The sequence below is a fragment of the Antedon bifida genome, chromosome 2 (assembly GCF_963402885.1).
Source record: "Antedon bifida chromosome 2, ecAntBifi1.1, whole genome shotgun sequence".
Classification (NCBI taxonomy): Eukaryota; Metazoa; Echinodermata; class Crinoidea; order Comatulida; family Antedonidae; genus Antedon; species Antedon bifida.
In genome coordinates this window covers 2,213,624-2,241,492 of record NC_136227.1, presented here as the reverse complement: position 1 = coordinate 2,241,492, position 27,869 = coordinate 2,213,624, and the positions used below count along the sequence as shown (strand labels likewise).

Sequence of the window (27,869 nt, the reverse complement as noted above, 5' to 3'; positions counted from 1 at the left end):
TGTGTGGGAGGGACCGTAAATTAGTACTGGTAACTTAATGAGCGTCGATACTTATGATCGGAGCGTATAATTAAACGCTCATATCTACCACAAGTACAAAAGCAACAATATTTAAATCATATTTATTGTTATTTTAGATGATAATTAGTAGCATGATTATGTAGAATAATAGTCTACAATGACGTCAATTGGACGTAACCAAAACGGTGTAATGTAACGTATACAACAAAGAAAAATGCTTTAACAATAACAACTGTAGTTGTTAAAGTAATGATATAACGGTATTATGTTTTGCAAGTTGTATGTGTTTGGATGTGAACTCGTACTTGATATCACGTGATGAATGATCCACAACTTTTAAATATTTCATAATAATTATTGTGTGTTTTGTGATATTTCCCTAATATCCCAGAAGATCGTGTAATCTAAGCCATTCTGACGGACATTCTCATCAGTGTGGATTGTGTCTCGTCGATTACTTACACTAACTTTCCGTTTGCGTACTTAATTTAAGTACTAACTCGAATTTTACCTGCACCAGTTCGTGAGGTTTTACTTGATTGTGGGAAAATTAAGTTTATCTCTTCAGGGTCTTGGATCTATGCAAGTTATCCGCTAATGTCAATTTATCGTAGTGTTTTTATCAGAGGCTAAACGCCGTGCAATCTTGGACGGCCGCGTCTCTAGAGAGATCTGCCTGCGTTTTCTGAATTCGTTTGTCGCGTAACAATGCGTTTATAAGCGGACGGATCAAGAAAGTTGGAAATAAAGCTTAGCTGGATTCACAGTAAGGAAGCGGATCGGTAGATAAATATTTTCTAATGGTTTGTTTCGTGTTGTTTTGAAAGTTTTAAGATCAATGATTTGTAAAAGATAACATTATATCGCAGAAGTTTAGTTAAAAATGAACAAACACGGCGGCCGATCGCACAGGGACAAGTCAAAGATAATAACATTAATACAATTAAATTAAGAAAACAATAACAAACTAACGGGAATTATTGTTAACGCGTATATTATTGCGGAACTATGGCAATAATTACGTAACACTTGGCCACATGACGCGCAGGCGCACGTACGAAAAACATACCATCATTTAGTAAACGCGCGCGCCTAATGTGTATGTTACAAAATGCATACAAAACGTGTTGTTCGTTTGTACGGTACTGTATTTGACGTGTAATACCCAACAGTTCAAAACATTTATGGCTACGGTATTTTACATATTAATATTAAATTAAGAGTTTTTGTTTGTAAATTGTACACATTTGTTCATGTGACTTATTCAAATTATTAAGTTCTGTTTACACTATCAAACTTTATGTGACAAAAAAATGTGATGTGCCCATATATGGGCATGATGATGTCATATCACTACCAATTTGGGCATATCACTACTATATTTTGGCCATCACTTTTTTGTCAAACTAGTTTGATAGTGTGGACAGAGCTTTAGAATTGTTCCTTCCTACTTTGTTATGGAAGTAGGCCTACTGTATTGTAAATTTTGAAATAAAGGCCGAAATGTACGCGTGCCAGTGTCAATGAAGAATCTCCACGAGCATTTTTTTTTCTAAAGATGACAATTTTGTAAAACAAACTGATGAACAAGAGTTCAGCGAACAGTTTATCTGTGTAATTTAGTGTCTTTTACAAGTGTTTACTTTGTACACTATCAACACCCGTCTTAATAACACTAATCTGTAAACACATCACAACCTAATTACAACAAAACCCCTTAATAATGGCAACATACAAACGAATGCACAATAGTAATACATGGTTAGATCGTCTTCTTTATGGTTAGTATAAGTATTAACAGTTATTAGACGAAATTAAGCGCCAACAATAACAAGTTGCAGATGCAACTGAACACGGCTGGCGAAACTTAATCTCTATGAAAATATTTACAAGTATCTAAGGCTTAAAAGAAGACATTTCGTTCTGATTTATTTTTCTTATGATTAAAGCTAAACGCAAATATATCAAGTGGTTCATAACACGCTGGCTGTTGTAATAATGTTTCGCTTTTATTACTTATTGATCGATATCTATCTCTAGTTGTGAATAATAATAACTTCACTAAGCTGTAATACTTTTGCTAAGCATTGAACGTAAGAACGTTTAACTCGAAACAAACTCTATGCAATCACCTTTAAGACAGAATTTTTCTCTTTATTTATTTATCTTTATTTGTTTATCGACTACTCTTGAAATATTTTATTTTCGGGTGGTGGAACTAGCCTTTAAACCCTTCTGGGCTTATTTAAGTTTCTCCAGCATAAGTGCACTCTCATTTTTTATGTTAGCCCATTACATAATGATGTATCTTATGAAAATAAAATTGAATAGAATTGAATTGAAAACTTTGGCAACTTGTTCTGTAGATAATATTTGGGCTAGAAAATAATATTTAAATAATATAAAATAAACAAATTTCAACCTTGGTCTATAGTAACTTTTGTCTATAGCAACTTTTTCTATAGCCACTTTTTCCATAACACATTTTTTCTTAAACAACTTTTTTTCTAAAGCAATTTTTTTATAGCAACTTTTGTCTATAGCAACTTTTGTCTATAGCAACTTTTGTTTATAGCAGTTTTCAGCTAAATAGAGATTAATTTACAAAAAAAAAGTAATGACATCAGCTATGCGAAATTACTTCCGGTTATTATAATCAGCGTAAGTTATTGTTCAGATTCATGTACCTCAATATCGTCTTACATTATTACGGCAACAATAATTTCTACACTGATGGTTCAAGTTAAATGAGGCGGCTTTGGGAGGTGTCCCTCTACCTCATTATCGAATACTTGTTTGTTTATCTAGGGCTAGGATTCCACAGTTTACATCATGGTCTTTTGTGTATTGATTATAACACAGACTTAATTCTGTAAACAATCCGAAAACAAAACAATAAGTTAAATAACCAAGCCAGTTGTTTTCTTAAATGAGCTTAATTAAAAGATAGGAACAGATTTCTGATGACGCAAAACAAAAAATACGCGCTCTATATTGACGTCATCACAAATCTAATTGTAAATTAGATAATAATATGATTACTGAATACAAAGCCCTAAGGCTAAATTATTCAGTAGAAAATATTGTATCATAATAATATTATTTTTTCGAGTGAATTTCGTTGAACCAATTTATTTATAAATATATTATTATTAATATAATTTATTTTTTTATTAGTATTTTTGTGATAACACTATAAGCATCTCAGTATTGATTTTAAAAGTACATCACATTATATACATATTTAAGAATTTTTATAAGAACAAGGAAACAGATAGAATATGTTAGATTTATCTAACACGGTATAACATTAACATTGTGTAAAGTTTTATTACAAACAAAACATATTTATCAAATCAATTAGACGTAATAATGCGCAATAATTCGTTACTGCCACCTAACCAAAACGCAATAATTCGTTACTGCCACCTAACCAAAACGCAATAATTCGTTACAAAACTTAGCCCAACGCAATCATTCGTTACTGAGACCTAACCCAAACAGATCCATCATATCCTTTAAAACCTTGTTTTAACAACTACGATTCGGTCTATGACCTTGACATTGATTTTTTTCTTGAAACTTAAACATATCCCATAATAATTTCTGGTTCAGAGCAGAAAATCACAAAACTAGGCCTTAATTTATGTTAAGAAGGTGTAACAGAGAAAAGGTAATCCCGGGGAGGGTTTCATTGTATACGTATAGTTATAAATAATCGCTCATACTAAGCTTCCAAAACTGCCGTGGAACAAGTTAACAATATTATAAATTTACCATAACACTTTTTAATATATATTGTGTATTCTGCCATATAAAGTTCACGTTGTTTTCACTGTTAGAGGGCGACAAACATAAACAACGATAGCGAATCGATATTATAATTAGTTGTTTATATTAAATGTACATTACGTTCAGATATTTTCGTTTATTTGTTATACTGTACAAAGTTTAACAACATGAAATTAGATTAATATTAGAATTTTAAAAATAAATTATCTGCTAGTAATTTTTACTGACAATACAGGCTTAAAGTGAAGTTTAATTACATTCCATAGAATTAAATATTTACTATTTCATGATACAGGCTAGCTAGGTTATAATGTAGTTGGTCTGCACCTCTCAGCACGACCTGTATCCATACAATCGCTACTCTAGGATGTTAGGCCTAAACTTGAATCACCAAGCTACCACAGCATTGAACTTGAAGGCTGGACGGCAGCTGAAACCCCGGTGTGAAAAAGCCGAGCGACGGTCTTAATCCAGGCGATTTAGGCTTAGATTAAACTGATAACACTCTGCGATTAAATCATGTTTATGTGAAACGAATTTTCAAAGATGGTTTAAAGTGTTCTTGTTTATTGATTAGTTCTCATTCTAGCGTGAGATACATACTTATCAGTCGTTGTTTTAAGCTTAGTAATAATAGATAAAAATCTTGACGACACAAGAGTTGCTAAAGCCCACTTTGGACCGCATTTAATTTCTCCGGTTCTCATTTTGTAATCGTTAAGTTCAAGATTGTGTGCCGGCGTAATGAAATCTCTCATCGATCGAAGGTTTATTCATGCTTTATTTGTTACATCTAATTTTTCTCTGAAGTGTATAATAATGATAGTTCTGTTATAGTTCTACACAGTAAATTTAGTTCATCAACGAAAGTTGTCCACCAAAAAAAAAATCAAATTTTTATTAGGCCATTTTGTAGGCCTAGTTTTTCATCGAATTATTTCTTGAATAAAAATATTATAATTGTATATTATAATCAAAGAGCGAACATAAATTTGAATTTCAATAAAAGATTATTATCAGAAATTTAAAATACACGTAATTGCTTCATTTTTAGGAAACCAATTGCTTATAATGCTTGGTTTCCACTAGAGACGCAACGTAATGACGTAGAGACGCAACGTAATGACGTAGAGACGCAACGTAATGACGTAGAGACGCAATGCAAGCGAGTTGACCAATAACAAGTGACAGTTCGGATGAGCAATCGCTTTTGATTGGTCAAATCACTTACGCTGCGCGTACGTCCTTGCGTTGTGCGTCTCTAGTGGGAACCAAAACATAACGGGCTGTCATCTGTAAAACTAGCCTCTGTCTACACTATCAACCGTTATGTAACAAAACAATGTGATGTGCCAATATATGGACATAATGATGTTATAGGGCTATCACTAACATATTTGACAATATTACTACTATATTTGGGGACATTTTAGTCAAGTTTGATAGTGTAGACAGAGCTTACAATAAGTCTTGCAAACTATTCATATAGGTTTATATAGGAATACATTACAACAAGACTTACACAAAATTAAAAACATATTTGAGCATATTACTACTATATTTTGGGCACTTTTTGTCAAACTAGTATTAGTGTAGACAGAGCTTAAAATAAGTCTTGCAAGCTATTCATAGGTTTATCTAGGAATACATTACAACCAGACTTACACAAAATTAAAAACATGTCATGAAAGGATAAATTGGGGTAGACGACATTTATCTGTAGGTAAGATCAATAACAGTGAGCATTGAAATGTATTTGCCATAGACGGTTTGCAAGATATCTAAAAATAAATAAGCTTAGATACCATTGGGTATTCAAGTGAAAACTTAAATTGAATACTGTGACTGGGGTCGATGAACATGTTCCCATTTTCGTTCCCATAGGAGTTTGTATACCATTAGAAAAGAAACCTTAAATCAATGCTATAGAACACTGAGCCAATAAAATACGCATACCCTAACGCTGCTTAGCTTTTCATTAGAAGTCACAATATTACAGGACGGGGCTGAATAAGTAACAGGAAGTTGTAATGAGGGGAAGAGAGGGCGTCATAAAGTCGAGCGGGAGTCCCCTATTGACCAGTGTCCAACCTAGTACCAGTGGGACCATAACCATTGACTATGATGGGACGTAATGTAATCCAAAACAGGGTCGAAAGCCTATCACATCTTCCCTCTTAAGGACCTTATAGTGTACAGTTAACATTAATTTCCTGATAAAGAATCTTATCAAAACTTTATTTAAAAAGTCAAATAGGCCAAGAGGAGATTTATTCTGATTTGGGTAATTAGCTTCATTGATTAAAAGGCAGAGGTACTAGAGACTAAATGGCCTCTTGGGACCAAGGGACATTCACTAAATTCTTTAGAAAGGAAACTCGGGACTTGGTTCATCAACAATGTACTATCTGTGTACGTGCTACCTACTTTTTTTGGTAAATATCAATAATGATTTTATAATAGTTTTGAAAACTATTAGAAAACTACAGGTTATGATATTTTGAATGTGTTGAACTGTAATAATATTACATTTTTTTAGAAACTCAAAAAATATAATTTTTGGATAAGCTTACACAAACTAAAAAATCTGAATTGTTAACGATTGTTTATATGTTATTCTGCAATAGCAGCATGTACCATATTCGTTTATTTTATTTATTTATTTTTTTTTTATTTCATTTCATTTCAAAACATATACAAAAAGACAAGATAACAGAAAAAACATAAAACAAAGAAAATCTAACAAGTTTTTATCCTAGAACTATACGGTAGTATAACCATCTATGCTAGAATAAGCAATAATATAGTGACAATACAACGATTTTATTGTTTTTATTGATCATGACGTCATTTGATTAGATTTTTTAAAATATTACATTTATCAAAGACAGTATTAGATGATTATTATATAGTGCTAGAAGGAAAAGTTTTCCAATTTATTTTGTTTTATGTAAGAAAAATGTATGTTTATCTATTTATCGTCGATCGTCATCGTCCTGTGTAAACGAGCATTAACCGTTTATTTCACCGTCTTGAACTATTATTGTCTTTTCTTCTATCTCAGTTTACCGCCGCATACGACAGATATAGATAAAAATACATTATTTTATGTACATTTTTTATTTGTATTAATTTTGCCTGATAAAAATCGCCAAACAACAAGCAATAAAATTGCAATAAATTTGAATATTACCATAGTGTATGTAATTTCGTTGATTATTTCGCATTCCTAATTGTTTTAATAGTTTTTTCTTCACTGAATAGTTTTTGTAACTTTGCTATCTTTCCGTTGAATCTGGTTTGTGATTTGTAGGCCTACTAAGTTTCTTCAATTTCATCTTTCTTGATTGGTTACTTAATAATTACTATTTTCTTGCTATCGAGGTTTGCAATTGTGGATGAGCCTAAAAATAATTGTTACTTTATTTAGGATCATTTTTTATAAGCAACACTTAGGAGACTCTGTCGTCAGCACATGGTTAACTAATAATGTGTAGTCAAATTAAACATACTTCAGACAAATTTTAATTCATTTCTTAATGGTCAAAGTTCAAATTTTTACGAAAGTCAACAGTTTTCAATAGAAAGCGTTTGAAGTTTGAAATGTAACGAATAAAATCATTGATAAGTGTCGTATGCTATTACAAATATTATGTAGGCTCTTAGCAGCAATTGTGTCCCTTAATTGAGTCTTCCTCTGTGGATAGTCGGGTGACTGTGTAGGCCCACCATCTGGCCTAGCTGAGACGTGAGTTGGACTCGTCACCCGCCTAAACTAGGCTGTTACAGCTTGTAATGGGAAATGCTTCGGTCCCTCAGGGACTCATACCACCTGTGGTGGAGAGTTACATATCCATCTAAATCACTGGAATTTCTTTCAAACTATCTTTTTCAATAGAATGTTACACGATACAGTTATTGCTCTTTTCCTGATTTGTGATATGCTCCCATCTGGGCTTTTGCAAGCGAACATTCGCCATGGCTGACTGGCCAAGTTCAACAAATTACTGTCAATATTTCGTATAATCAGTCATGAACGTTCACGACGTTTACCCGTGTTGTTTTGTTTTTTTTTTTTTTTACTTGAAACGACTGCTAATGGAAAGTTGTCAAAACTAAAGCATACTTCACTATCTGCAAAGCTCTGCTCTTGTCAACTGTTAAAACAGATGATTTTAACCTGTGAAAAATAATCCTTCGGTCTTAGCTAGGTTATAACCTGGTCTAGATATAGAACCAGGTGTCAGTTCATGTCAATAGGAACTGTGCGCGATTGTAAATGAAAGATAAACGTGTACAGCACGTACACGTCACAAACAAACATCAGCAGTTCCTGTGCGTGCGCGCATATTAGCATCTATACGCGGCCACCAGGTGTTTATTTGTGGTGCCACCGTAGAGGATAACAAGAAATAGTTCTTACAGAAAAAAGCTCATTGAGTGTCACGGAGATATATCCCATTTGGCGTTTCATAAGCGATTGTGTCGGTGTTATTCTTTTTTTAAATATAAATTTCGTATTGTTTCATCATCAGATTTTCACTTAACGAAAAACAAAAACAGTTTTGTGAAAAGTTAACCTTTAAACCCTTTATTGTTTATGTATCATAACATTCAGATAAACTTTTATAAAAAGCGCAAACTTAGAGGGCGGAAATTGACATATGAAAGGCGCAACGGGTCATTACTGTGTCGTGTTTATAATGTTTAGTTTTTCTGTGAGTAACTCCTTGCGGACCAGAGGATCCCAACTTATTACAGAGCGGCACGAATATCTGCAATTTATACAACTAGTTAAAACATGGCTTTCGTTTCTTTTTCCGGAAATATTCAAGTTGTGAAACAGCACTGACCTTGTTTTAGTCTCATATCGCAAACAAGTTCTTCCACTGCGTTTTCATGATCGCTGTATAAGTCGAAACATTTTAGGTCTAAAAATCTCGGAAACTGTCGTCAATTTGAATGTGTTTCACTATAGATAGGATTCAGTCAGCGATCAACCCTTTACATACTTTACAAGTTCAAATTAACCGGATTAATGTGTTGACTTGTTTTTAATTGTAGGCGACATTATCTTTGATAAATTTGATTTTATTCAGTGACGTCATCCTTCTCGTTGATATTGCAGACAAATAGAGTTACATATTTCTAATGCTCAATTAACATTTTTAATGATGTTATACATACATATATCTATAATAATATTCCTGACATTTGTTTTTTCAATTAGAAGAAAATAGATTGAAAGACTAGACTATATATTCTAAATAAAACCTTGGGTGGCGGTTAAAACATATAATTTCATTAAAAATACTATAGTTACAAAATTCACAAAGGTTGATGTAGGTAAAGCACAGTGAAATAAAAGCTAATATATTTTGTAGTTTGTTCACGTCAAAATAGCTTTTATTGGGTTTAGGCTCATTAAATTATTAAAGATAGGTTCCCGCTATTAGAGGACGAAGGACGCATAAGCGCAACTCACGTGGATCGTCGTCGAACTGTCGCTTGCGTCGCGCGTATGCCCGGTTGCGTACGCGCTTACGCCCGGTTGTGTCGCGCGTACGCCCGGTTGCGTCGCGCGTACGCCCGGTTGCGTCGCGCGTACGCCCGGTTGCGTCGCGCGTACGCCCGGTTGCGTCGCGCGTACGCCCGGTTGCGTCGCGTACGCCCGGTTTCGTTGCGGCGGAGATAGAAAGCTGTCATCAATATAGCGATTCTAAGATTATTTTCAGCAAAATTATACACATTGAATTAATTTGTAATGTCAAATTCGAACGCAGTCTAAAACTTTTAAGTAACATATATAACAACTATGTATCTTATAGTTTCAGTTTGATAATATATCGGAAATTGATGCTTCGGGAATGATAGAATGCTAATAATCTTGATTTCGGTACACCCCCTTAAGTAACCAATGACATTCACTAATGTTCTTATAAGACCACATTCCTATGGGACTACGCTTAGTTTGACATCAGATTCGCAGCGTGTGACTTGAAACGGAAGAAGGGATTTTCATTTCTAAGCCCCAATTATAAAAAGTGTAAGAGAGTCTATGCGAGCTTAAAATGTTACTGGCGGCTAGAAATGTCACAGTCAAGGGCACCATGGACTTTTAGCGCGGTATTCCTTAGATATTACTTATTACGTTTTAAAACATGGATTTTCTATTAAACAACGCGTATTTATTTTTTTATTCATTTCTTATTTTTACCGATTTATGGTTCTAAATATCATATTAAATTTGACATTTTTTCCTTTTGCGATTAGAACTTTATTTTACTTCCAATTATTTCATTTATACGCGCACTTATATTCAATGGAATCAAAATGAAAACATACCTGAAAGTGTTTCTTGTTCATCTTCATCTTCCTCCTCTTCGTCTTCTTTTTTTTTTTTTGCTTTGAATTCTATATATTTATCAAAATGTGAGTTGATATATAAGTATAATAATGACAATACTTTTGTCCCAACATTGAATGTTCATGTTTTGAATGTACCCTATCTAGTTGTAAACATATAGAAATATCTTTTATCAAGCCAATGGTATTTATATAGTATTTTTAGTACTTAAGTTGTTTAACTATATAAAATAACTTTGTTAACTTCGGTGTTTATTATTATTTCGTATTATATCAATCTTCACTATGTAAATCGCATTATTAGACGAGATTAGAGAGGACTATCCGGCCGAAAGCTTATCCAAATCAGTGGAATTAGAATCCACCGCCACAGAATCCATGCAAGTAAAGAAAACAAATGGCAGAAATAATGATTGTTTGTAATGTGTATATGCCACTTGGACATTAGAACGGAAGCTAGCACGTAAAAACGGCTTAACACGTCAACAGATAGCTTTAAGTGATGCAGGGTGACTGAATAGCACAGCTGAATCTACGCTAAAGGACAACCTGTGTGTTTATCCTAGTCTCATTAAAACCTCATATAATGCGGATCAAATTAGGATTAGGGAGGATTAATAGTGTAGATGGCAGGCGAGGCTGTTAGTCTTTCAGTATTAGTTGAATATCTTCCCTCAATCGCGAGGTGCCTAGAGAGTGATCTGCTAGCTGATTCTAGCCTCTATACCTCCCTGCTAGACATGTCATAAGTTGTGTTACCGTATTGGACTATCCAACAACATTTTGGTTATATGATTCATTATCAACAAAATGTGAATTGAATATGAAAATCATTATTATTGGCTATCATTTCATCTTTAAAAGAAAATAAATAAATAAATCGATATACAAGTTGATGAAATCATGGACCTATAATTGCACACGTGATGAATGATACGCGCGTGTCAACTTGGACCTATAATTGTACACGTGATGAAGTGTACGCGCGCGTCAACTTGGACCTACAATTGTACACATGATGAATGATACGCGCGCGTCAACTTGGACCTATTGTACACATGATGAATGATACGCGCGCGTTAATTTGGACCTATTATTGTACACGTGATGAATGATACGCGCGCGTTAAGTTGGACCTATAATTGTACACATGCTGAATGATACGCGCGCGTTAAGTTGGACCTATAATTGTACACATGATGAATGATACGCGCGCGTCAACTTTGTGTGTTTAAACTTAATTTCTGTTTCATTACTGTTTACATTTTAGATAAAAATATATATAAATCATAGCCTAATTTTATTTTATCTTTTAAAATACCTGGTGGCAGTTTGAACTATGTGAACACGACACAGTTTTATATCTATACATGCCGTTAACTCCGTGAATTAGTTTTCGCATTAGGTAAAGTCGAAATTACACAATTCAACCGATTGGCTGTCCATTTTAAATCCGTGCCGACTCAACAATATGTATAAAGCGTTATATAATAAACTAATGTTTGTTACCCAAACAGAGACAAAATGTCATGGACTAGCCTAATCATTTGTTATTTATGATTGCTATAGATTAGATATATAGCCTAATGGATTTACTTTCCCTGCGCGGTTCACAGTTAACTGTCATTGGCGGTAATCCGGTGGTCGCTTTGGGATCGGTCTTTGCATCACAAACACAAATGAATCGTACCATCCGCCTGATATTGCAAACGTTTGATTGATACAATTATTAGTATGGATGATAAGTTGTAGGGGTATTTTATCACAATTATGAGATTAAATCAGATTGAGCGAACAATTCGTATCCCAAACTCGATGAACAGACGCACTCCGCTGTCATAACGTCCTTTTATCGTTTCCTAATGGCGCCAAATTGACGGCACGTAGCAGAACAAAACGCACTATGTTCGTCGGATAATTTTTCACTTTTAGTTTTGCAAAGAGCCACCGAACAGGATAAGAGCCCGAATTAGAAAACCGACACTCAATTTGGAATATTGAAACCGTTTATTGGTATTTAGTTATAAAATTAATCTCATATAAAAATATAAATTGCTGACTTCGATATCTTAGTCGAAGCACCAATATACCAATCGCGTGGATTATCTTCTCAAATTTCGCCTTTGAAATCGCGTTGGAGCGTGTATGATTTAATAAAAGGAACACTTAACGTTAAAGCCTAGCACCCGGTCGCCGTAAGAAAACACTCGACGAGTAACAACTCAGTACCCGGCGGCCGTGCTTCGACAGGTCAAGTGTGTATATCTTAGCCTACGGCTACATAAGCGTTACTAGTGTATTATTAACTAGTGTGTTAAATTTGTAAAAACTTATCTTTTTATGATATACTTTCCGGTACTCTTTATATTTCTCATTAATTTTTACATAATATTGACCTTCTGTTGCCGCGTGTGTGTATGTTTGATGTTTGTAAGTTTGTACTTAATTTTGAACACTTAACATGTTGATCTGCTTCACTCTATCGGATTTGGAATCACTTTTATTAACAAAACCAACGAGTTTGTTAAGTAAACATCATCACTATTAATGGTTGATAATACTTTTTCTTAACTCGTGTTAATCCGGATTGTCTGTCGTTTGGTAAACAGTTTCAGTAAAATTGTACAGCATCACGTACGGGGTGAGAGTTTAGTTATAATGCGCGTTTGTGTCGAGCGCGTTTATTCTGCGTCTGTTGGAGAAAGTTGGAGAAAGTTTTAAACATTGAATATATAGGTCTTATATATATATAATTAAATACGACTGCAGTTTTTCTTTTTCGTTTTGGGTCTTGTGTGACAAGAAATTTCTTCTTGCAATTATTATTATATTTACCATTGTTTGTGATAGAAATACATAAATAAATGTTGAATCGTATATTATATCAAAATTGCAATTGCCATAAATAACACATCTATTGGCTACCCACAATCTATTTTTCCATTTTTTAAAAATATTTTGCTCCTTTGCAACCTTTTTTAAATGATTGCGATAGTGAGAATTACTAAGGATTTCGTTGTTTACTCATTATAACACAGAAACACACTTTCGTAAATTGTAATTTTAGGTTCTTTCTTTGAAATTACAAAAGCATTACTATAGCTTGCTAAAACTTGATAAAAGTCATACAATGATTTTTTTTTTAATGGATAACTATACAATTTTAGTTGTAATTATTAATTATCTTCGATATGATAAAGAAATTTGCGTCTCTTTAAACATATTTAGCGTTATTATCAACATTTCCATGTTAGGCCTCCTGAATTGGCTCGGTGTGGCATCGGGATGACCATAAACGGCGGTAATAATGCGTTCTTTCCATTTGCTTAGCACTATGTTTTCTGATGTTCAGGCTTAGGCCAGCCACACAATTTTTAAATTAGCGTTATAGAGATTAAATTAATTTTAAATATAATATTTTATTTTTGGAGCATCTGTATAGTTTCCAACATTAATATTACATATCCAACATTAATATTACATATCCAACATTAATATTACATATCCAACATTGATATTGACTAAGTGTCAAAAACAAAAATGTTTTTAAATTGAATTTAATCAGAACGCTTTGTAACAACACATTATTTATAATTCTAAAACAATATTTTTCGTATTAAGCGATTTAATTAATTGTATTCTTTTATTTATATACAGTATATGCATTTGGTTTATTTAGGCCATCATTAAAACGCGTTTTGTAGAGAAACAGAAGAATGTTCCAAGCTGGGAAAAGTAGACTTATAGGCCTAACGAATATTTGAAATGCAATATTTCTTTATGTCTCGCCTCCAAATTTGGAAGTAAAATTAATAACAGTGTCAATAGTACATAACAATAGTAGTACCGTATGTTTTTTTCTGTGAATATTATATATGAAATAAAGAATACATGAATGAATTTATCCGCATCATTGCTTTTGATCTTATGAAATTGGAATTCGTCATCTAAGACAAACTACATAGATTATTTTGAACATACTTAAGCAAAATCATCAAAGTTAAGATGTTTTTGCTAATAAGCATTGATAAGTCAGACAACGATAAATATGAGCATCATAAATATTCCTGATTCTTGTACTTTAAAAAAAACACTTTTTCATTCTAAATTCCATGTTATGATCTCATTGAGACAAGCTCAGAAAAAAATGCAATGCAAATTAATGACTTATATCTCCGTTAATGATGAGTTAAATTCTGTTCAAATGTTAACCTATTCAATGAACAAGATTGACATCAAAGACCTTCAATAGTTAATGTGTTCTAATACACACATAGTGCACGAAAATGAAACTAGATACAAATGAACTTACTGCAGCAACGATGCTAACTACTCATTGAATCTCTTTCTATTTATTCAACTCATTGTTGTACACCACATTTAAAGATGTATTGTGGTTCCCCAAAAACATGACAACTGAAGATTAATTAAAATTGACTTTGAATTACAGTTTTTTCAGGTAAATACATTTTTTTTTTCGATCCACTTTTTTTTCACATAATTATGTGACATTAAAGAAACATTTTTAATAATCATTTTTTCAGGGGGACAATACATCTTTAACAATATTCTTCAAATCAAAGGAACACACTTAGTAAGTTTCATTAAAGAAAATCTTTAATACAATTCTCGCAAAACAACTAGCAGCAAGACACTTGTATGCAAATACGCAGAACGCACACGAACAACAACTTATCCATGACATGTTCCCCGCTTAAAATCCTTTTGTCCCCAAAAGGAGAACCTATAAAAGAGTAGGAATATACAAAATACAAAAAAATATAGATTCACTACATTATGTTTAAACTTTAAAAATAGTGCGTTAAATATAACAATAACAATATAACTATTTTTCATTGGTATTACGCATAACAAATATATAATGAGCTTAAAGAAATATCCACTTTTGTTATACATTTATTTTTAACATACCGGTAACTAATACTATATATCCTTAAATTTAGTCTAGTTTTTGTACACCTTTATAGTGTTGATAAACTTTTGATAATCATCTTATATTTTAACATATTTACAAAATCTCTTAATCTTATCATCATTTGTTGTTATACATTTATTTTAACAAACTATTACTATTGTATAATAATAAATATCCTTACATTTTGTCCAGTTTTGGGCACATTTATATATTATAGTGTTGATAAATTGTTGATAATCATCTTCTATTTTACATATTTTACAAATTCTCATAATTTTTTGTTTTATTTAAAGAATATTTCTGTTAAGATTTTGTGATTTTATCATAATCGTTATCGAGATGAAAGTTGCGTTATATACAGAAAATGAATCCATCCAAAATGATTTTGTGAGTGTTATTTATAACTATACATTCTTTGCTTGTGCATAGCCCTACTGATGACGATCTTTTCATGTTATCTATTTAATTAGATGATAAATACAACCCATCAGCCTCTAAGGTTTATTTAGAATTGGCTTGCTACAACTGACATTTATGCTGCGTTTTGCATTCGGGTTATCATCATATCATATCAATTTTATTTCACTTTACTAACAACTTAGATAAATTAGAGGAACCTAAATGAAAGCATAGCTTGTAGTGGGAATAGGCTCAAAATCTATGTCACAGTACAAAAGTAAAAAAAAACATTTTACTCCAAATAAAAACTCTTTTAGATCATGTTTGCTCTTCCCACAATTCTGGTAATTTACAATTTCCACAAGTTTGCGCATGACACACGGCGCCGTGGTACGCCCTCCCTAGGTTCAGAACGCCCTCCTGAGATATCTATTAATTCCCCGGAGTGGTGTAGTTAATGACAAATAAAGCGGCCCCGTAACTGGCATAATGTATACAGGACATCTGTGACATGCGCAAAGTTAGCCGATCGTGGACCCGCCTCCGTGATTATCTATAGGCTTAATTCTGATCTACAGTTTTCACTTTACAGACATTTCGGCTACGAAATGGCTTTTGATGTGTTTTGCGAAATGTGCTATTGTTGCCGCGACTCAGTTTATATGATAAGTTTGGACATATTTTTAGGTGGTAGAAGATAAAATTACGTAAATTTCACTGTACTAAATCATAAACCATGTAGACACTCATAAAATCATAATTATTGTACTACATCAGCTATGTGCGGGGCTATGAGTAGACTAGTCTTACAATATTAAATCTGATTGGCCAAAGGAGGTGTCGATGAATGTCAAATATCTACAGAGTACTACTTTGTATTTAAAGGTAGGCCTATATTAAGCCGTGGAGATCCGTGGTTCCCGATTGACCGTCCAAAATTGCTTGCGCGCGCACGCACTTCTTTTTATCGTCTGATTGTTGCAGGATGTTCACCCCACATAGGCCAAACACTTGCATTGAAAACTCTAGTTGCTATCGGCAATATTTTCTGTCAGCGGCTCCTCTAGACACCCAGGCCGTCAGTACTGATTGTCTTGATCGTTAAGCCTAGCCCCCACTAGATCTGTTACAAATTTAACCGGCTGTGTTTCAGGCTCTTTGTCATCGCTCCAATTCCGTGATGTGTCGCCAATAACAATGTTTATGTATCCTATCAAAACCGAGTATATGTTCGTTTTTAATTTCTGCCACAATAAAATAGGTTGATTGATGTAAATAATTCGAAATAGCGACAAAAATCTATTAGGACGCCACCGAGTACCCTACATTTTGAGGTTATATTAGGTTCATTTATGGCATTCGTGTTGTTGTCTCATAATATGCCCTAAATAATGTCATTTTTTCATGTCAGGTGGCAACATTTAAAGAAAATTTGTTTAAGGGTTGATTCGTTTCGCGCAGGTTCAGTTGCAATCATTATGGTGGGTTAATTTATAGCGAATAACTAGGTAACTAGGAAATAATTCGATACTGTCGCGTATGAAAAAGTTTAAAGTAGTGTTGGAAAGAAGAGGGCGCTGTGCTTGTTTTTGATAAGTAAGTGTTTATTTCGATCGTTATCATGTCGTCCAGTGCTGGATGTAACCCCCATCATAATCTCTCTGAAGCTATCGACTAGTTCGCGCTCGCGCCTTACACAGATATCGCTTGGTACCATCTCTCTCAGTTCTTAGTTGCTATTCTGTGTATATTGTTAATCGCCTTAGTTTATAAGACGGTCGTGATGCGCGTTAGGACTGTTCAATGCTGCTGCTAAGCGAGTCCAAAACACCTTCTGACCATCCGGATGCTTAGGCCATTCGATGTACGTTTTCTTTCTCAATATTTTTTGAAGTAATGTCGGCATGTTCCTGCTGGGAACAGACTCCAATATTACAACAACAAATATATCTTCATGGTTGTCAAACATACGGGTCCTCGCCATCTCCATTTCAAAGTAACACCACTCGCTTTTCGCAAAGTTCTTGGTTACAACGATAAGCATTTTGCGACTGTATTTAATTGCGTTAGAAATATTGTCAGCGATTGCATCACCAACAACGAAGTCTCGAAAGTCTACGCATAAACTAAATCCGAACTCTGGGCCCTCTAACGTCGGCAATGCTGACTTTAAGACCCAGTCCTGGTCTTTGCTGTTGTACGAGACAAACGCATCGTATCGAATTTGAACACCATCCACCGGAGGTGGGCCTTCATTTTCCAATCTCTCGTACTGTTTCCGAAGCAGACGTCTCTGATTCCAGTACCTAAAATAACAATTTAAAGAATACATTAGATAAATAAATTCCAGTCACCACAGATTCATTCATTCATTCATTCATTAGTGGAAATCATCATTTCCTTTTATTGTCATTTGCATATACAGTAAAACAAAATATATACATAGAAATTGTGTTTGCTCTGAGACACAAAATACAGATATAAATAACAAACAAAAAAAAAAAATATATTGTCACATCCACTCTCGTACGGTTTCCCAACTAGCATTCAGATATGTTACAAAAGTTTACCAAATTAAGCATAATGTCTACAACAAAAATAAGATGTGTTTATGGTGGTCAAATTGAGTCTGGATACTTGCTTTTAAAACAAAACTATGCTTAAGCATATTTGTACCCGTGTTCAAGGAATCCGATGTTCTTATCTTTCCGTTAATTTATTATTTTTAAAGGATAGAAGTATGATTTGACATTTTTTTTGTCTTAAGCTTTTACCTGGTATTTAAGTGTCAAGAAAGCTTGACACAGTTGCAAGGAGGGTGACGTCGTAGATTACCTGATATCACATCGAAATAAATAAATAAGAAAACCACAACTGACAGGAAAGATGCAGAGCTACAAGTTTCAACTGTAAGGAGGGTTACGTCATATGCGTAGACTTACCTGATGTCCCATCGAAATAAATAAATAAGAAAACCACAACTGACAGGAAAGCTACAGAGCTACAAATTGCAACTGTAAGGAGAGTGACGTCATGCGTAGACTTACCTGATATCCCATCTAAATAAATAAGTAAGAAAACCAGCTACTGTCAAGAAAGCTGCAGAGCTACAAGTTGCAACTGTAAGGAGGGTTACGTCATATGCGTAGACTTACCTGATATCCCATCGAAACACATAAATAAGAAAACCAGCAACTGACAGGAAAGCTGCAGAGCTACAAGTTGCAATGATAATTATCATCGTCACATCATAGCATTTTAAAGAGTCTGCATCAAAATTTAAAATACTCGTTTCGTTTATGTTTTTACATGTTGTATGTTCAGTGTTAATGAATGTGACGTTAGTTTGATTTATCCATCGACGAAACCATACAAGATTACAGTCACAATTAAGTGGATTGTAAGCAAATCCAAACTTGACTAACTTGGTTAAATTTTGAATTCCGACTTTTTGATTTAATGTCGTTATTTTGTTATTTTGCATCGTAAAATATGCTATTTCTGGTGAACCTAAAAAAACGTCATCATGTATTTTACTGAGCGTGTTGTGTGAAAAGTCGACATTTTGTAGAAACGGGTGGTTTCTAAAGATATCAGCAGGGAAACTGGTAATCAAGTTTGAAGTCAAATAAACTGTATTCAAGTTACGACAATTGTTAAAACTTCCACTTTGTATAGTTTTAACTGAAGAATATCTCATATATAGAACTTCTAATGATATCAATTTCTGGAACCAAATTCTTTTAACATGTGTAAGAGCACGGTTGTAGTTTAGCTGAAGAAATGTTAGCTTCGAGAGACCATCAAACGCTTGATCGCTTATTGTAGTATATCCCAGAAGATTACCGTCCAAATTTAGTGAAGTCATATCGTAGAAATTAACCAAATCGTCTGATTCAATTGTGGTGATATGGTTTTCATCAAGTCGCAGAAGTCCGACATCAACAGGTATGTCTTCCTTAGGAATATGTTTGAATGATTTCTCTCTACAATTAACAGAATGAACAGTGTATATTTCAGATGACGAAAAGTGGGGGCAATATTCACAGGTACAACTTGGTGGGCACTTCGTTGTGTTTGGTAGTTGAGTTCCATTTATTTTAAACGGATTGTATGACGTACAACCAGTAATTCTTGTTCCATTTTCCACTACCGACAACAATAATAAATAAATAATAATAATAATGACGTAAGTCTTGCTGAAACCTGTGCTCACATTTGCCATCTTTCATGAGTTCTGATGTCAATTTCCGATATCGCTTCCTTTTCACGAGGTTAAATCTATCGATAAGTACATGTAAACATCCACTTCCGGAAGTAATAGGTTTAAAAACAAGTGACCTTGGTTGCTTATGTTTTTAGTTTGTTCCTTTAGTGTTGGTTAAATAAATAAGTAAAATTAAATGAAAAATGGAATAAATAAATGGAAGTCTTCAGTTTGGCAACATGAACAAGGACTGACTACAAATACAAGAAAGTTCTACAAAAAGTTGCAAAGATAGTAAGAAATGTGACGTCATAACATACGTAGACTTACCATGTCCCATCGAAATACTATGAGAAAACCAAAAACTGTCAAGAAAGTTCTACAAAGAGTTGCAAAGATAGTAAAGAAATATGACTTCATAACATGCGTTTCATTTTATAACATTTTTCTTCTTTTTACCTCCAATATAATCAAAATAAAAATTTTAAAAAACACAGTAAAAGAGTAAACAAAATGATGCCGTGAGTAAATGAGTGTTAAGTGTAAAAATGGAAATGTTTGATATAAAAATAATGCATACAAAAGAAAGATAACAAGATACAAGTTGCAATGATGTCGTCATGACATACGTAGACCTTCCCATCGAAACAGAAAAACAAGAAAACCAGCAACTTGCAAAAAAGCTACAGAGCTACAAATATGTAGACTTACCAGATTGCCATTGGAACAGATAACAAGAAAACCAGCAACTTATAGTAAAACTACAGAGCTGCATTACAAGGATTGGTGAGTGTGACGTCATGCGTCATTCGTAGACTTACCTGATATCCCATCTAAACAGATAAACAAGAAAACCAGCAACTGACAAGAAAGCTACAGAGCTACAATTTGCAATGATTGGTATGAGTGTGACTCATGTCATACATAGACTTACCTGATATCCCATCTAAACAGATAAACAAGAAATCCAGCAACTGATAGCAAAGCTGCAGAGGTACAAGTTGCAATGAATGGTATGAGTGTGACTCATGTCATACATAGACCTACCTGATATCCCATCTAAACAGATAAACAAGAAATCCAGCAACTGATAGCAAAGCTACAGAGGTACAAGTTGCAATGATGGTGCCTGTAGCGATCCCGGGGTCATAACATGTCAAGGAAGCTGCATCGAATTGTAATAAAGTCGTTCCATTCCGGTTTTTACATTTTGCGTTTTCCATTTCAACCAATTTTACTTTAGTTCGGTTTATCCACTGACGAAACCAAACAAGGTTGCAGTCGCAACTGAAGGGATTAAATCCAAATGCAAATTCATAAAACTTAGTTAAATTTTGAATTCCAACCCTTTGGTTTACTTCTGTTAATTTGTTGTTTTCCATATAAAGTCGTGTTACATTTGGTGAACCATGAAACATATCGTTATGGAGAACACCAAGTTGATTGTACCGTATATCCACTTTACCTAGGAATGGCATATTGTGAAAGAGATTACTAGGAAGTTTTGATATTTGATTTCCAGAAAGATACACATTCTCTAGTTGACCACAATTCTCAAATAAATCCTTGTCGAGAGTTTTTACAAGACAATGTGTTATCGATATAGACCGTAATGATCGCAAGTTTCGAAACCATATTTTACGAAGATTAACCAAATTTAAATTAAAGTCCAGAAATAAAGTCTTTAGATTTACTTGACTGTCAAAGATATTATGAAGATAACTAAATTGTAGCCTATTGTAACGCAAATCAATCATATCAAGCTGTGAAAATTTTATCAAACTTGTATTGCTAATAGTTGAAAGTTCATTGCCATTTAAGATAAGTTCTGTTACATCCACCGGAATATGTGAAGGTATACGTGAATATCCTTTACGTTGGCAATTCACTATATGTCGCATCGTCGCCGAGTGTTTCAGGTATATTGGGCAATATTCACAATGACATCTGTCTGGGCAAACTGTAGTATTTCTGTCTGCTGTTCCATTGATTCGAAATTGGTTGTATTTATAACACGTACAGCTGACTTCAAGTAGAAGGCTTAATGAAGCAATGGACTTTAAAACCTGAAATAAGAACATTCTGAAATATCTGGAAGTGTTGGGTCGAAGAATTCAGCCTGTCTGAACTTAGTGCGTATAGTTTGTTGTAGATAATCTTAAAAATTGAAGAAAGATTCCTGGTTTGCCAATTGCTCTGATTAAGATGTCTACGTAGAACTCTTTTTGAATATTTCTCCCTTCTTAACTTGCACACCGTTTAACCTAAAATACTGTGCTTATGGTATTCACTTTCCTGGAGTTAAAAGCGAAATGGAAGGAAGTGGCCGCGGCGCACCTATATGTTGTTTATTGTTTCCTGCTTTGGTAGAAATGAGTGAACCAAAATGTAAATTTAAAACGTGCTACGTCAGTTTAAATGTTATGAATGAGAAAAAGTGATTAAAAGCTACAGACGCAAGCACATTGTAAGGAGTGTGACGTCATAATATACGTAGACTTACCTTATATCCCATCAAAATACATAAATAAGAAAACTAGCAACTGTCAAGAAAGCTGAAGAGCTACAAGTTGTAATGATAATAATGATTGTGATGTCATAACATACGTAGACTTACCTTATATCCCATCAAAATACATAAATAAGAAAACTAGCAACTGTCAAGAAAGCTGAAGAGCTACAAGTTGTAATGATAATAATGATTGTGATGTCATAACATACGTAGACTTACCTTATATCCCATCAAAATACATAAATAAGAAAACCAGCAACTGACAAGAAAGCTGCAGAGCTACAAGTTGCAATGATAATAATGATTGTGATGTCATAACATACGTAGACTTACCTGATGTCCCATCGAAATACATAAATAAGAAAACCAGCAACTGACAAGAAAGCCGCAGAGCTACAAGCTGCTATGATAATAATGGTTGTGACGTCATAACATCTGAGAGATTCTGCATCGAAATTCATCATTGTTATATTTTTCTTTTCACATATGGCGTCATCAAGGTCTGATAACGTAGCGTTAGTTTGATTAAGCCACTGACGAAACCATACTAGGCTACAATCGCAGCTCAGGGGATTAAATCCAAATCCAAACCGAAGTAATTTAGTTAAATTCTGAATTCCAACATCTTTACTAATTGATCTTATTTGGTTTTTGTGTACAAACAGATTTAAAATATTTGAAGAATCCAAAAAGATATTATCTTCCAGATAGGTGATTGAATTCTTGGAAAAATCGATATTGTTTAGAAATCTGTGATTTCTAAATATATCAACAGGTAAACTTATTAGCTGGTTTCCAGTTAAGTGAACTGTAGTCAAGTTAACGCAATTTTTAAACACTCCACTTTGTAAAGTCTTTACAGCTGAATATCTAATGTAAACATTTTCTAGTGAAGTTAACTTTAAAAACCAAGCTCTTGGTACATGAGAAAGAGCTCGATTATAATCCAGGTATAATATTTTAAGTTTTGTGAGATTGTTAAACGAGTCATCGTCTATATAATTGTACTGTAAGATGTTTCCAACCAATGTTAAAACTGTCATTTCACGAAAGTTAGCCAATTCATTAGACTTGATTCCACTAATGTGATTGTAATTGAGACGTAAAGCGCCAACATCGACTGGGATATCTCTGGTTGGAATGTGACGAAATTGCTTTCTCATACACCTTACCTCATGACTTGCATACATATGTGTTTCCTCGATAATGCAATATACGCAAGTACATTCGTGTGGACACATCGTTGTATTTTGTGCTTGAGTTCCGTTTATTCTGAACGGATTGTATGGCGTACACTCTTTCGAAGTGGAAGGTACAGCAATTACACACAGCGTAAACACACAAAACAGAGTAATGTTAATATTCATGTTTCCCAGATAAGTAAGTAATGGAAGCAAATCTTCACCTTGAAATAAATTTCAGCCGTGTGCTAGAAATATAAAGTATTGTGCTTCCAAGGAAGTGTTGTTAAAATCACTATTAACGACCATTTGAGTTATGTTATTTCCTGTTCTTTGTGAACCAAGGTACCCACTGTTCTATATTAACTATCTTATTGTTTGTTTGTATCTTATTCAACCATCCTATTTGTTCTATTTTTCTTTATTCCAATCCACTCATGCAGCAAACGCTCATATACAGTGCGTTCATAAAAGCATCAAATACAAAAACAACAGATGGATACAATTTCAAATGGATAAACCTGGAAACAAAACAGTAGATATTTAATATTTTAAAGATACCAATTTTAAAATATAAGAAAGAGATTTTTGATCGACTTTAGGTATTCCTGCAGTGCTGGTCATGGTTCAGCGGGGTTCAGCTCTTCTATCTAGACCGTCAGGGGTAGACTCGTCACGTACATCTTAGAACCAGTTCCTATCAATTTTAGTGTTCCTCGCAGTATTCTGGGACCCATTCTGTTTCTCATTTACATACATGCTTCTGACTTATACATAATCGTCACATAGATGCAGATGACGTCAAAGTTGTAGAACTATTTGTGTGATTCCAAAGAGACTATCCACAAGATAGAAGATTGCATGACTGCCAATGTTACGCTGTAATACTGATGAGACAAAAGTAGGCCTACTACATAAACCAAAGCGTATGCTCATCATTGAAGGCATCCGTATTGTTACAACCACTAATGTAGAAAACGCCATGCTAATGTCGAAACAACCGCTAATGTAGTAAAACCAGTTAATGTAGTATATAAAAGAATCAACACCATCTAATGTAGTTACTATCGCCAGCAAATGTAAAATATATATATTTACAAACCTATGTCTAAATTTGTGCAAATGTACCTCTTCATAAGTCTATCAGCCTCTAGTAAGCGACTGACTTTCAAAAAGCGGCCATCTCGTAAGCAACCACCCTCTTAGCGACCACCTCTCTGGTTTTCAGTTTCAGTTTCAGTTTTATTTTCCAATATAAAACATAGTGTAATGAATATATTCAAAAATGGAAGGATGACCAAAAAAGAGCAAAGCTTGTACAGTATTTGGCCACCTTAACAAATAATGAATACATGATACAAACATAATTGAAACACAGGACGAGACAATACTAGCTAAACATGTTGGCATATGAACTCAAAGATAGTGCGTTAAAACCCAAAAAAGCAAAAAAAAAATGTAAATGAAAACATATTTGTAACACTCATTGATAAGTTAAGAACAAATTATTTTTATACAACTTTTTAAATACTTTGACAGATGATGAATTACGAATACGAATTTCTACATTGGCGGCCCATTTTCAGTCTCCAGAAGTACGCAGATAGTAGTAATAATTGACTCTTCACTATTCCTCATAGACAGCCGTTAAAGCAACATCTTACTTACTCAAATCAGTATGACGTTTTCTCAATGAAGATGCTACATGTATGCTCGTTGGAATAGATTATTGCAATAGAGTTCTTTATTTACGGATTGCTTTCATCATCAGCTTTTACTGAATATCACCGCTCGTCTTGTTTATCGAACATACCCGAACACACCCGAACATTTCACTCCTACATTCCAGCGTCTCAATTGGTTACCAGTGAAACATCCACGTTCATTTATTTGTTTTCAAATAATTATATTCGTCATATTTCCTCACCGTACATTTCTGAACTAATTCATCTTCGTTCAGTAATCTGCGCTCTTACACTCGGACCAACATCAGATGAAACTGAACTCCCCATCATCCACGCTGTCGGTTTAATGCATATGAAGAACGACCGTTTATAGTTGCTGTGTCCAATTTGTTTGAGAATTTTTATTTATGATTCACATTCTACATGTTAAAAGAACGACTTAATACCATATATATTTGTCAGTTTAGTTGATTTTTAATTCTTGCCCGTCCGTTTTCATAGCCTTACTAGGATAGAAGGCGCCTAATTTATGAAAAGGCATTTTATGAAATGTGTCTTCTTTTTACATCCAATATAATCAAAATGAAATGAAAAAAAAACATTAGAGCAAAAGAGTAAACAAAAATGATGCCGTGAGTAAATAAATGTTAAGTGTAAAAGTGGAAATGTTTGAAATAAAAACAATGCATACAAAAGAAAGAACGCTATTAACAAGATACAAGTTGCAATGACGTCGCCATGACATACGTACCAGTTACCTGATGTCACAGCAAAACACATAACCAGCAACTGAGAAGTAGACTGCAGAACTACAAGTTACAAAAATAGTGTGAAGAGTGTGAAGTCATAACATACGTAGACTTACCTGATGTCACAGCAAAACACATAACCAGCAACTGAGAAGTAGGCTACAGAACTACAAGTTGAAAAAATAGTGTGAAGAGTGTCAAGTCATAACATACGTAGACTTACCTGATGTCCCATCGGAATGCATAAATAAGAAAACCAGCAACTGTCAAGAAAGCTGCAGAGCTACAAGTTGCAATGATAATAATGGTTGTGACGTCATAACATCTGAGAGATTCTGCATCGAAATTCATTATTGTTATATTTTTCTTTTCACATATGGCGTCATCAAGGTCTGATAACGTAGCGTTAGTTTGATTAAGCCACTGACGAAACCATACTAGGCTACAATCGCAGCTAAGGGGATTGAATGCAAATCCAAAACCATGTAATTCAGTTAAATTCTGAATTCCAACATCTTTACTAATCGTTCTTATTTGGTTTTGGACTATAAAAAGATAGGAAATGTTTAAAGAATCCAAAAACATGTTATCTTCCAGATTGGTAATAGAATTACGCGAAAAACCAACGCTGTAAAGAAATCTATGATTTCTGAATATACCAGCAGGCAAACTTATTAACTGATTTCCATTTAAGTTAATTGTAGTTAGTTTAACGCAATTTTTAAATACTCCACTTTGCAGAGTTTTTACAGATGAATATCTAATGTAAACATTTTCTAGTGAAGTTAACTTTAAAAACCAAGCTCTTGGTATGTGCGAAAGAGCTCGATTATAATCCAAGAATAATGTCTGAAGTTTAGCGAGATTATTAAATGAATCATCGTCTATATAATTGTACTGTAAGATATTTCCAACCAATGTTAAAAATTTCATTTCACGGAAGTTAGCCAATTCTTCAGATTTGATTCCACCAATGTGATTATAATTGAGACGTAAAGCGCCAACATCAACTGGGATATCTCTGGTTGGAATGCGACGAAATTGCTTTCTCATACACCTTACTTCATGGCTTGCATACATATGTGTTTGGTCGACATGACGAATGCAATATTCGCAAGTACATTCTTGTGGACACCACGTTGTATTCCGTGCTTGAGTTCCGTTTACTCTGAACGGATTGTATAATGTACACTTTTTCGAAGTGGAAGGTACACCAATTACAAACAGCGTAAATACACAAAACAGAATAACTTTAATATTCATGTTGATAATTTGTGCTTTTATTATCAAGTGGAGTTACGTTGGGTTGGAGACCATGGAGGTTGACATCACCTTGACAATTGAGGACAGAGGCTATACTTACAGTCGAATTGTCTGGTCAAAATTGTACTATATAATCTCTGTTGTTCCGTTGATTAAAAATTATGGTTGAACTTATCAAGTAGAACTGACTTTAAACCTAAGCCTAAGAAAACAATGCACTTTAACACATACAGAACATTTTTCGAGAATTTCGCGCATGGAGGAAATCAATTTATTTCCTCAATGTTCTTCCTAAGCCCGATACATAAAGAGGGCGCGCTATAAGGAACAAGTAAATAATTATTTTCTCAATAATATGATTGAAATTACCAATAATCATGGTTCCTCATTATAGGTCGTGTTTCCGCAGCCAAAAATTAAATGATAATTAACCGATAAACTGCCTGTGGAAACGGGGTTTAACCGATTCCGCAGTAAAATTTCAAAAAGTTAAGACGACGGAATTTCACGCTAAGCTCCACCCACTTTGTTAAAGCTCTTGCATAAATTATTCATGAGCACCGTCCTGCGGCTTCCCATTGTGTTTCGTAAACAGATCGATAGGAAGTTCTGATATTTGATTTCCAGAAAGATACACATTCTCTAGTTGACTACAATTTTCAAATAAATCCTTGTCGAGAGTTTTTACAAGACAATGTGTTATCGATAGACCGTAATGATCGCAAGTTTTGAAACCATATTTTACGAAGATTAACCAA

The 27,869-nt window shown here is 33.9% G+C and overlaps 5 protein-coding genes and 1 long non-coding RNA gene across 7 annotated transcripts in view; 1 reads left to right on the top strand and 5 right to left on the bottom strand.

The window, feature by feature from the left end:
* LOC144835755 (uncharacterized) overlaps window positions 1-27,869 on the bottom strand; it is a 167,438-nt gene that overhangs the window by 44,353 nt on the left and 95,216 nt on the right. The gene's annotated exons all lie outside the window — the stretch shown is intronic.
* LOC144835733 (mediator of RNA polymerase II transcription subunit 15-like) overlaps window positions 1-27,869 on the top strand; it is an 87,865-nt gene that overhangs the window by 33,541 nt on the left and 26,455 nt on the right. The window lies entirely within an intron of this gene.
* Window positions 14,784-26,204, bottom strand: LOC144835751 (toll-like receptor 2). Its single transcript, XM_078690837.1, has 2 exons — window positions 26,072-26,204; window positions 14,784-17,820 (listed from the first exon to the last, which is right to left on the bottom strand). Exons 1-2 carry the CDS (start codon window positions 26,197-26,199, stop codon window positions 17,277-17,279), a joined length of 672 nt encoding a protein of 223 aa, XP_078546963.1. The 5' UTR covers window positions 26,200-26,204; the 3' UTR covers window positions 14,784-17,276.
* On the bottom strand, window positions 18,419-19,739 carry LOC144858672 (uncharacterized). The gene has a single exon (XM_078714770.1). It carries the CDS (start codon window positions 19,737-19,739, stop codon window positions 18,666-18,668), a length of 1,074 nt encoding a protein of 357 aa, XP_078570896.1. The 3' UTR covers window positions 18,419-18,665.
* LOC144858671 (uncharacterized) lies at window positions 19,948-21,802 on the bottom strand. Its single transcript, XM_078714768.1, has 4 exons — window positions 20,769-21,802; window positions 20,656-20,667; window positions 20,543-20,554; window positions 19,948-19,975 (listed from the first exon to the last, which is right to left on the bottom strand). Exons 1-4 carry the CDS (start codon window positions 21,800-21,802, stop codon window positions 19,948-19,950), a joined length of 1,086 nt encoding a protein of 361 aa, XP_078570894.1.
* LOC144858670 (osteomodulin-like) lies at window positions 26,205-27,111 on the bottom strand. Its single transcript, XM_078714767.1, has 2 exons — window positions 26,287-27,111; window positions 26,205-26,240 (listed from the first exon to the last, which is right to left on the bottom strand). Exons 1-2 carry the CDS (start codon window positions 27,109-27,111, stop codon window positions 26,205-26,207), a joined length of 861 nt encoding a protein of 286 aa, XP_078570893.1.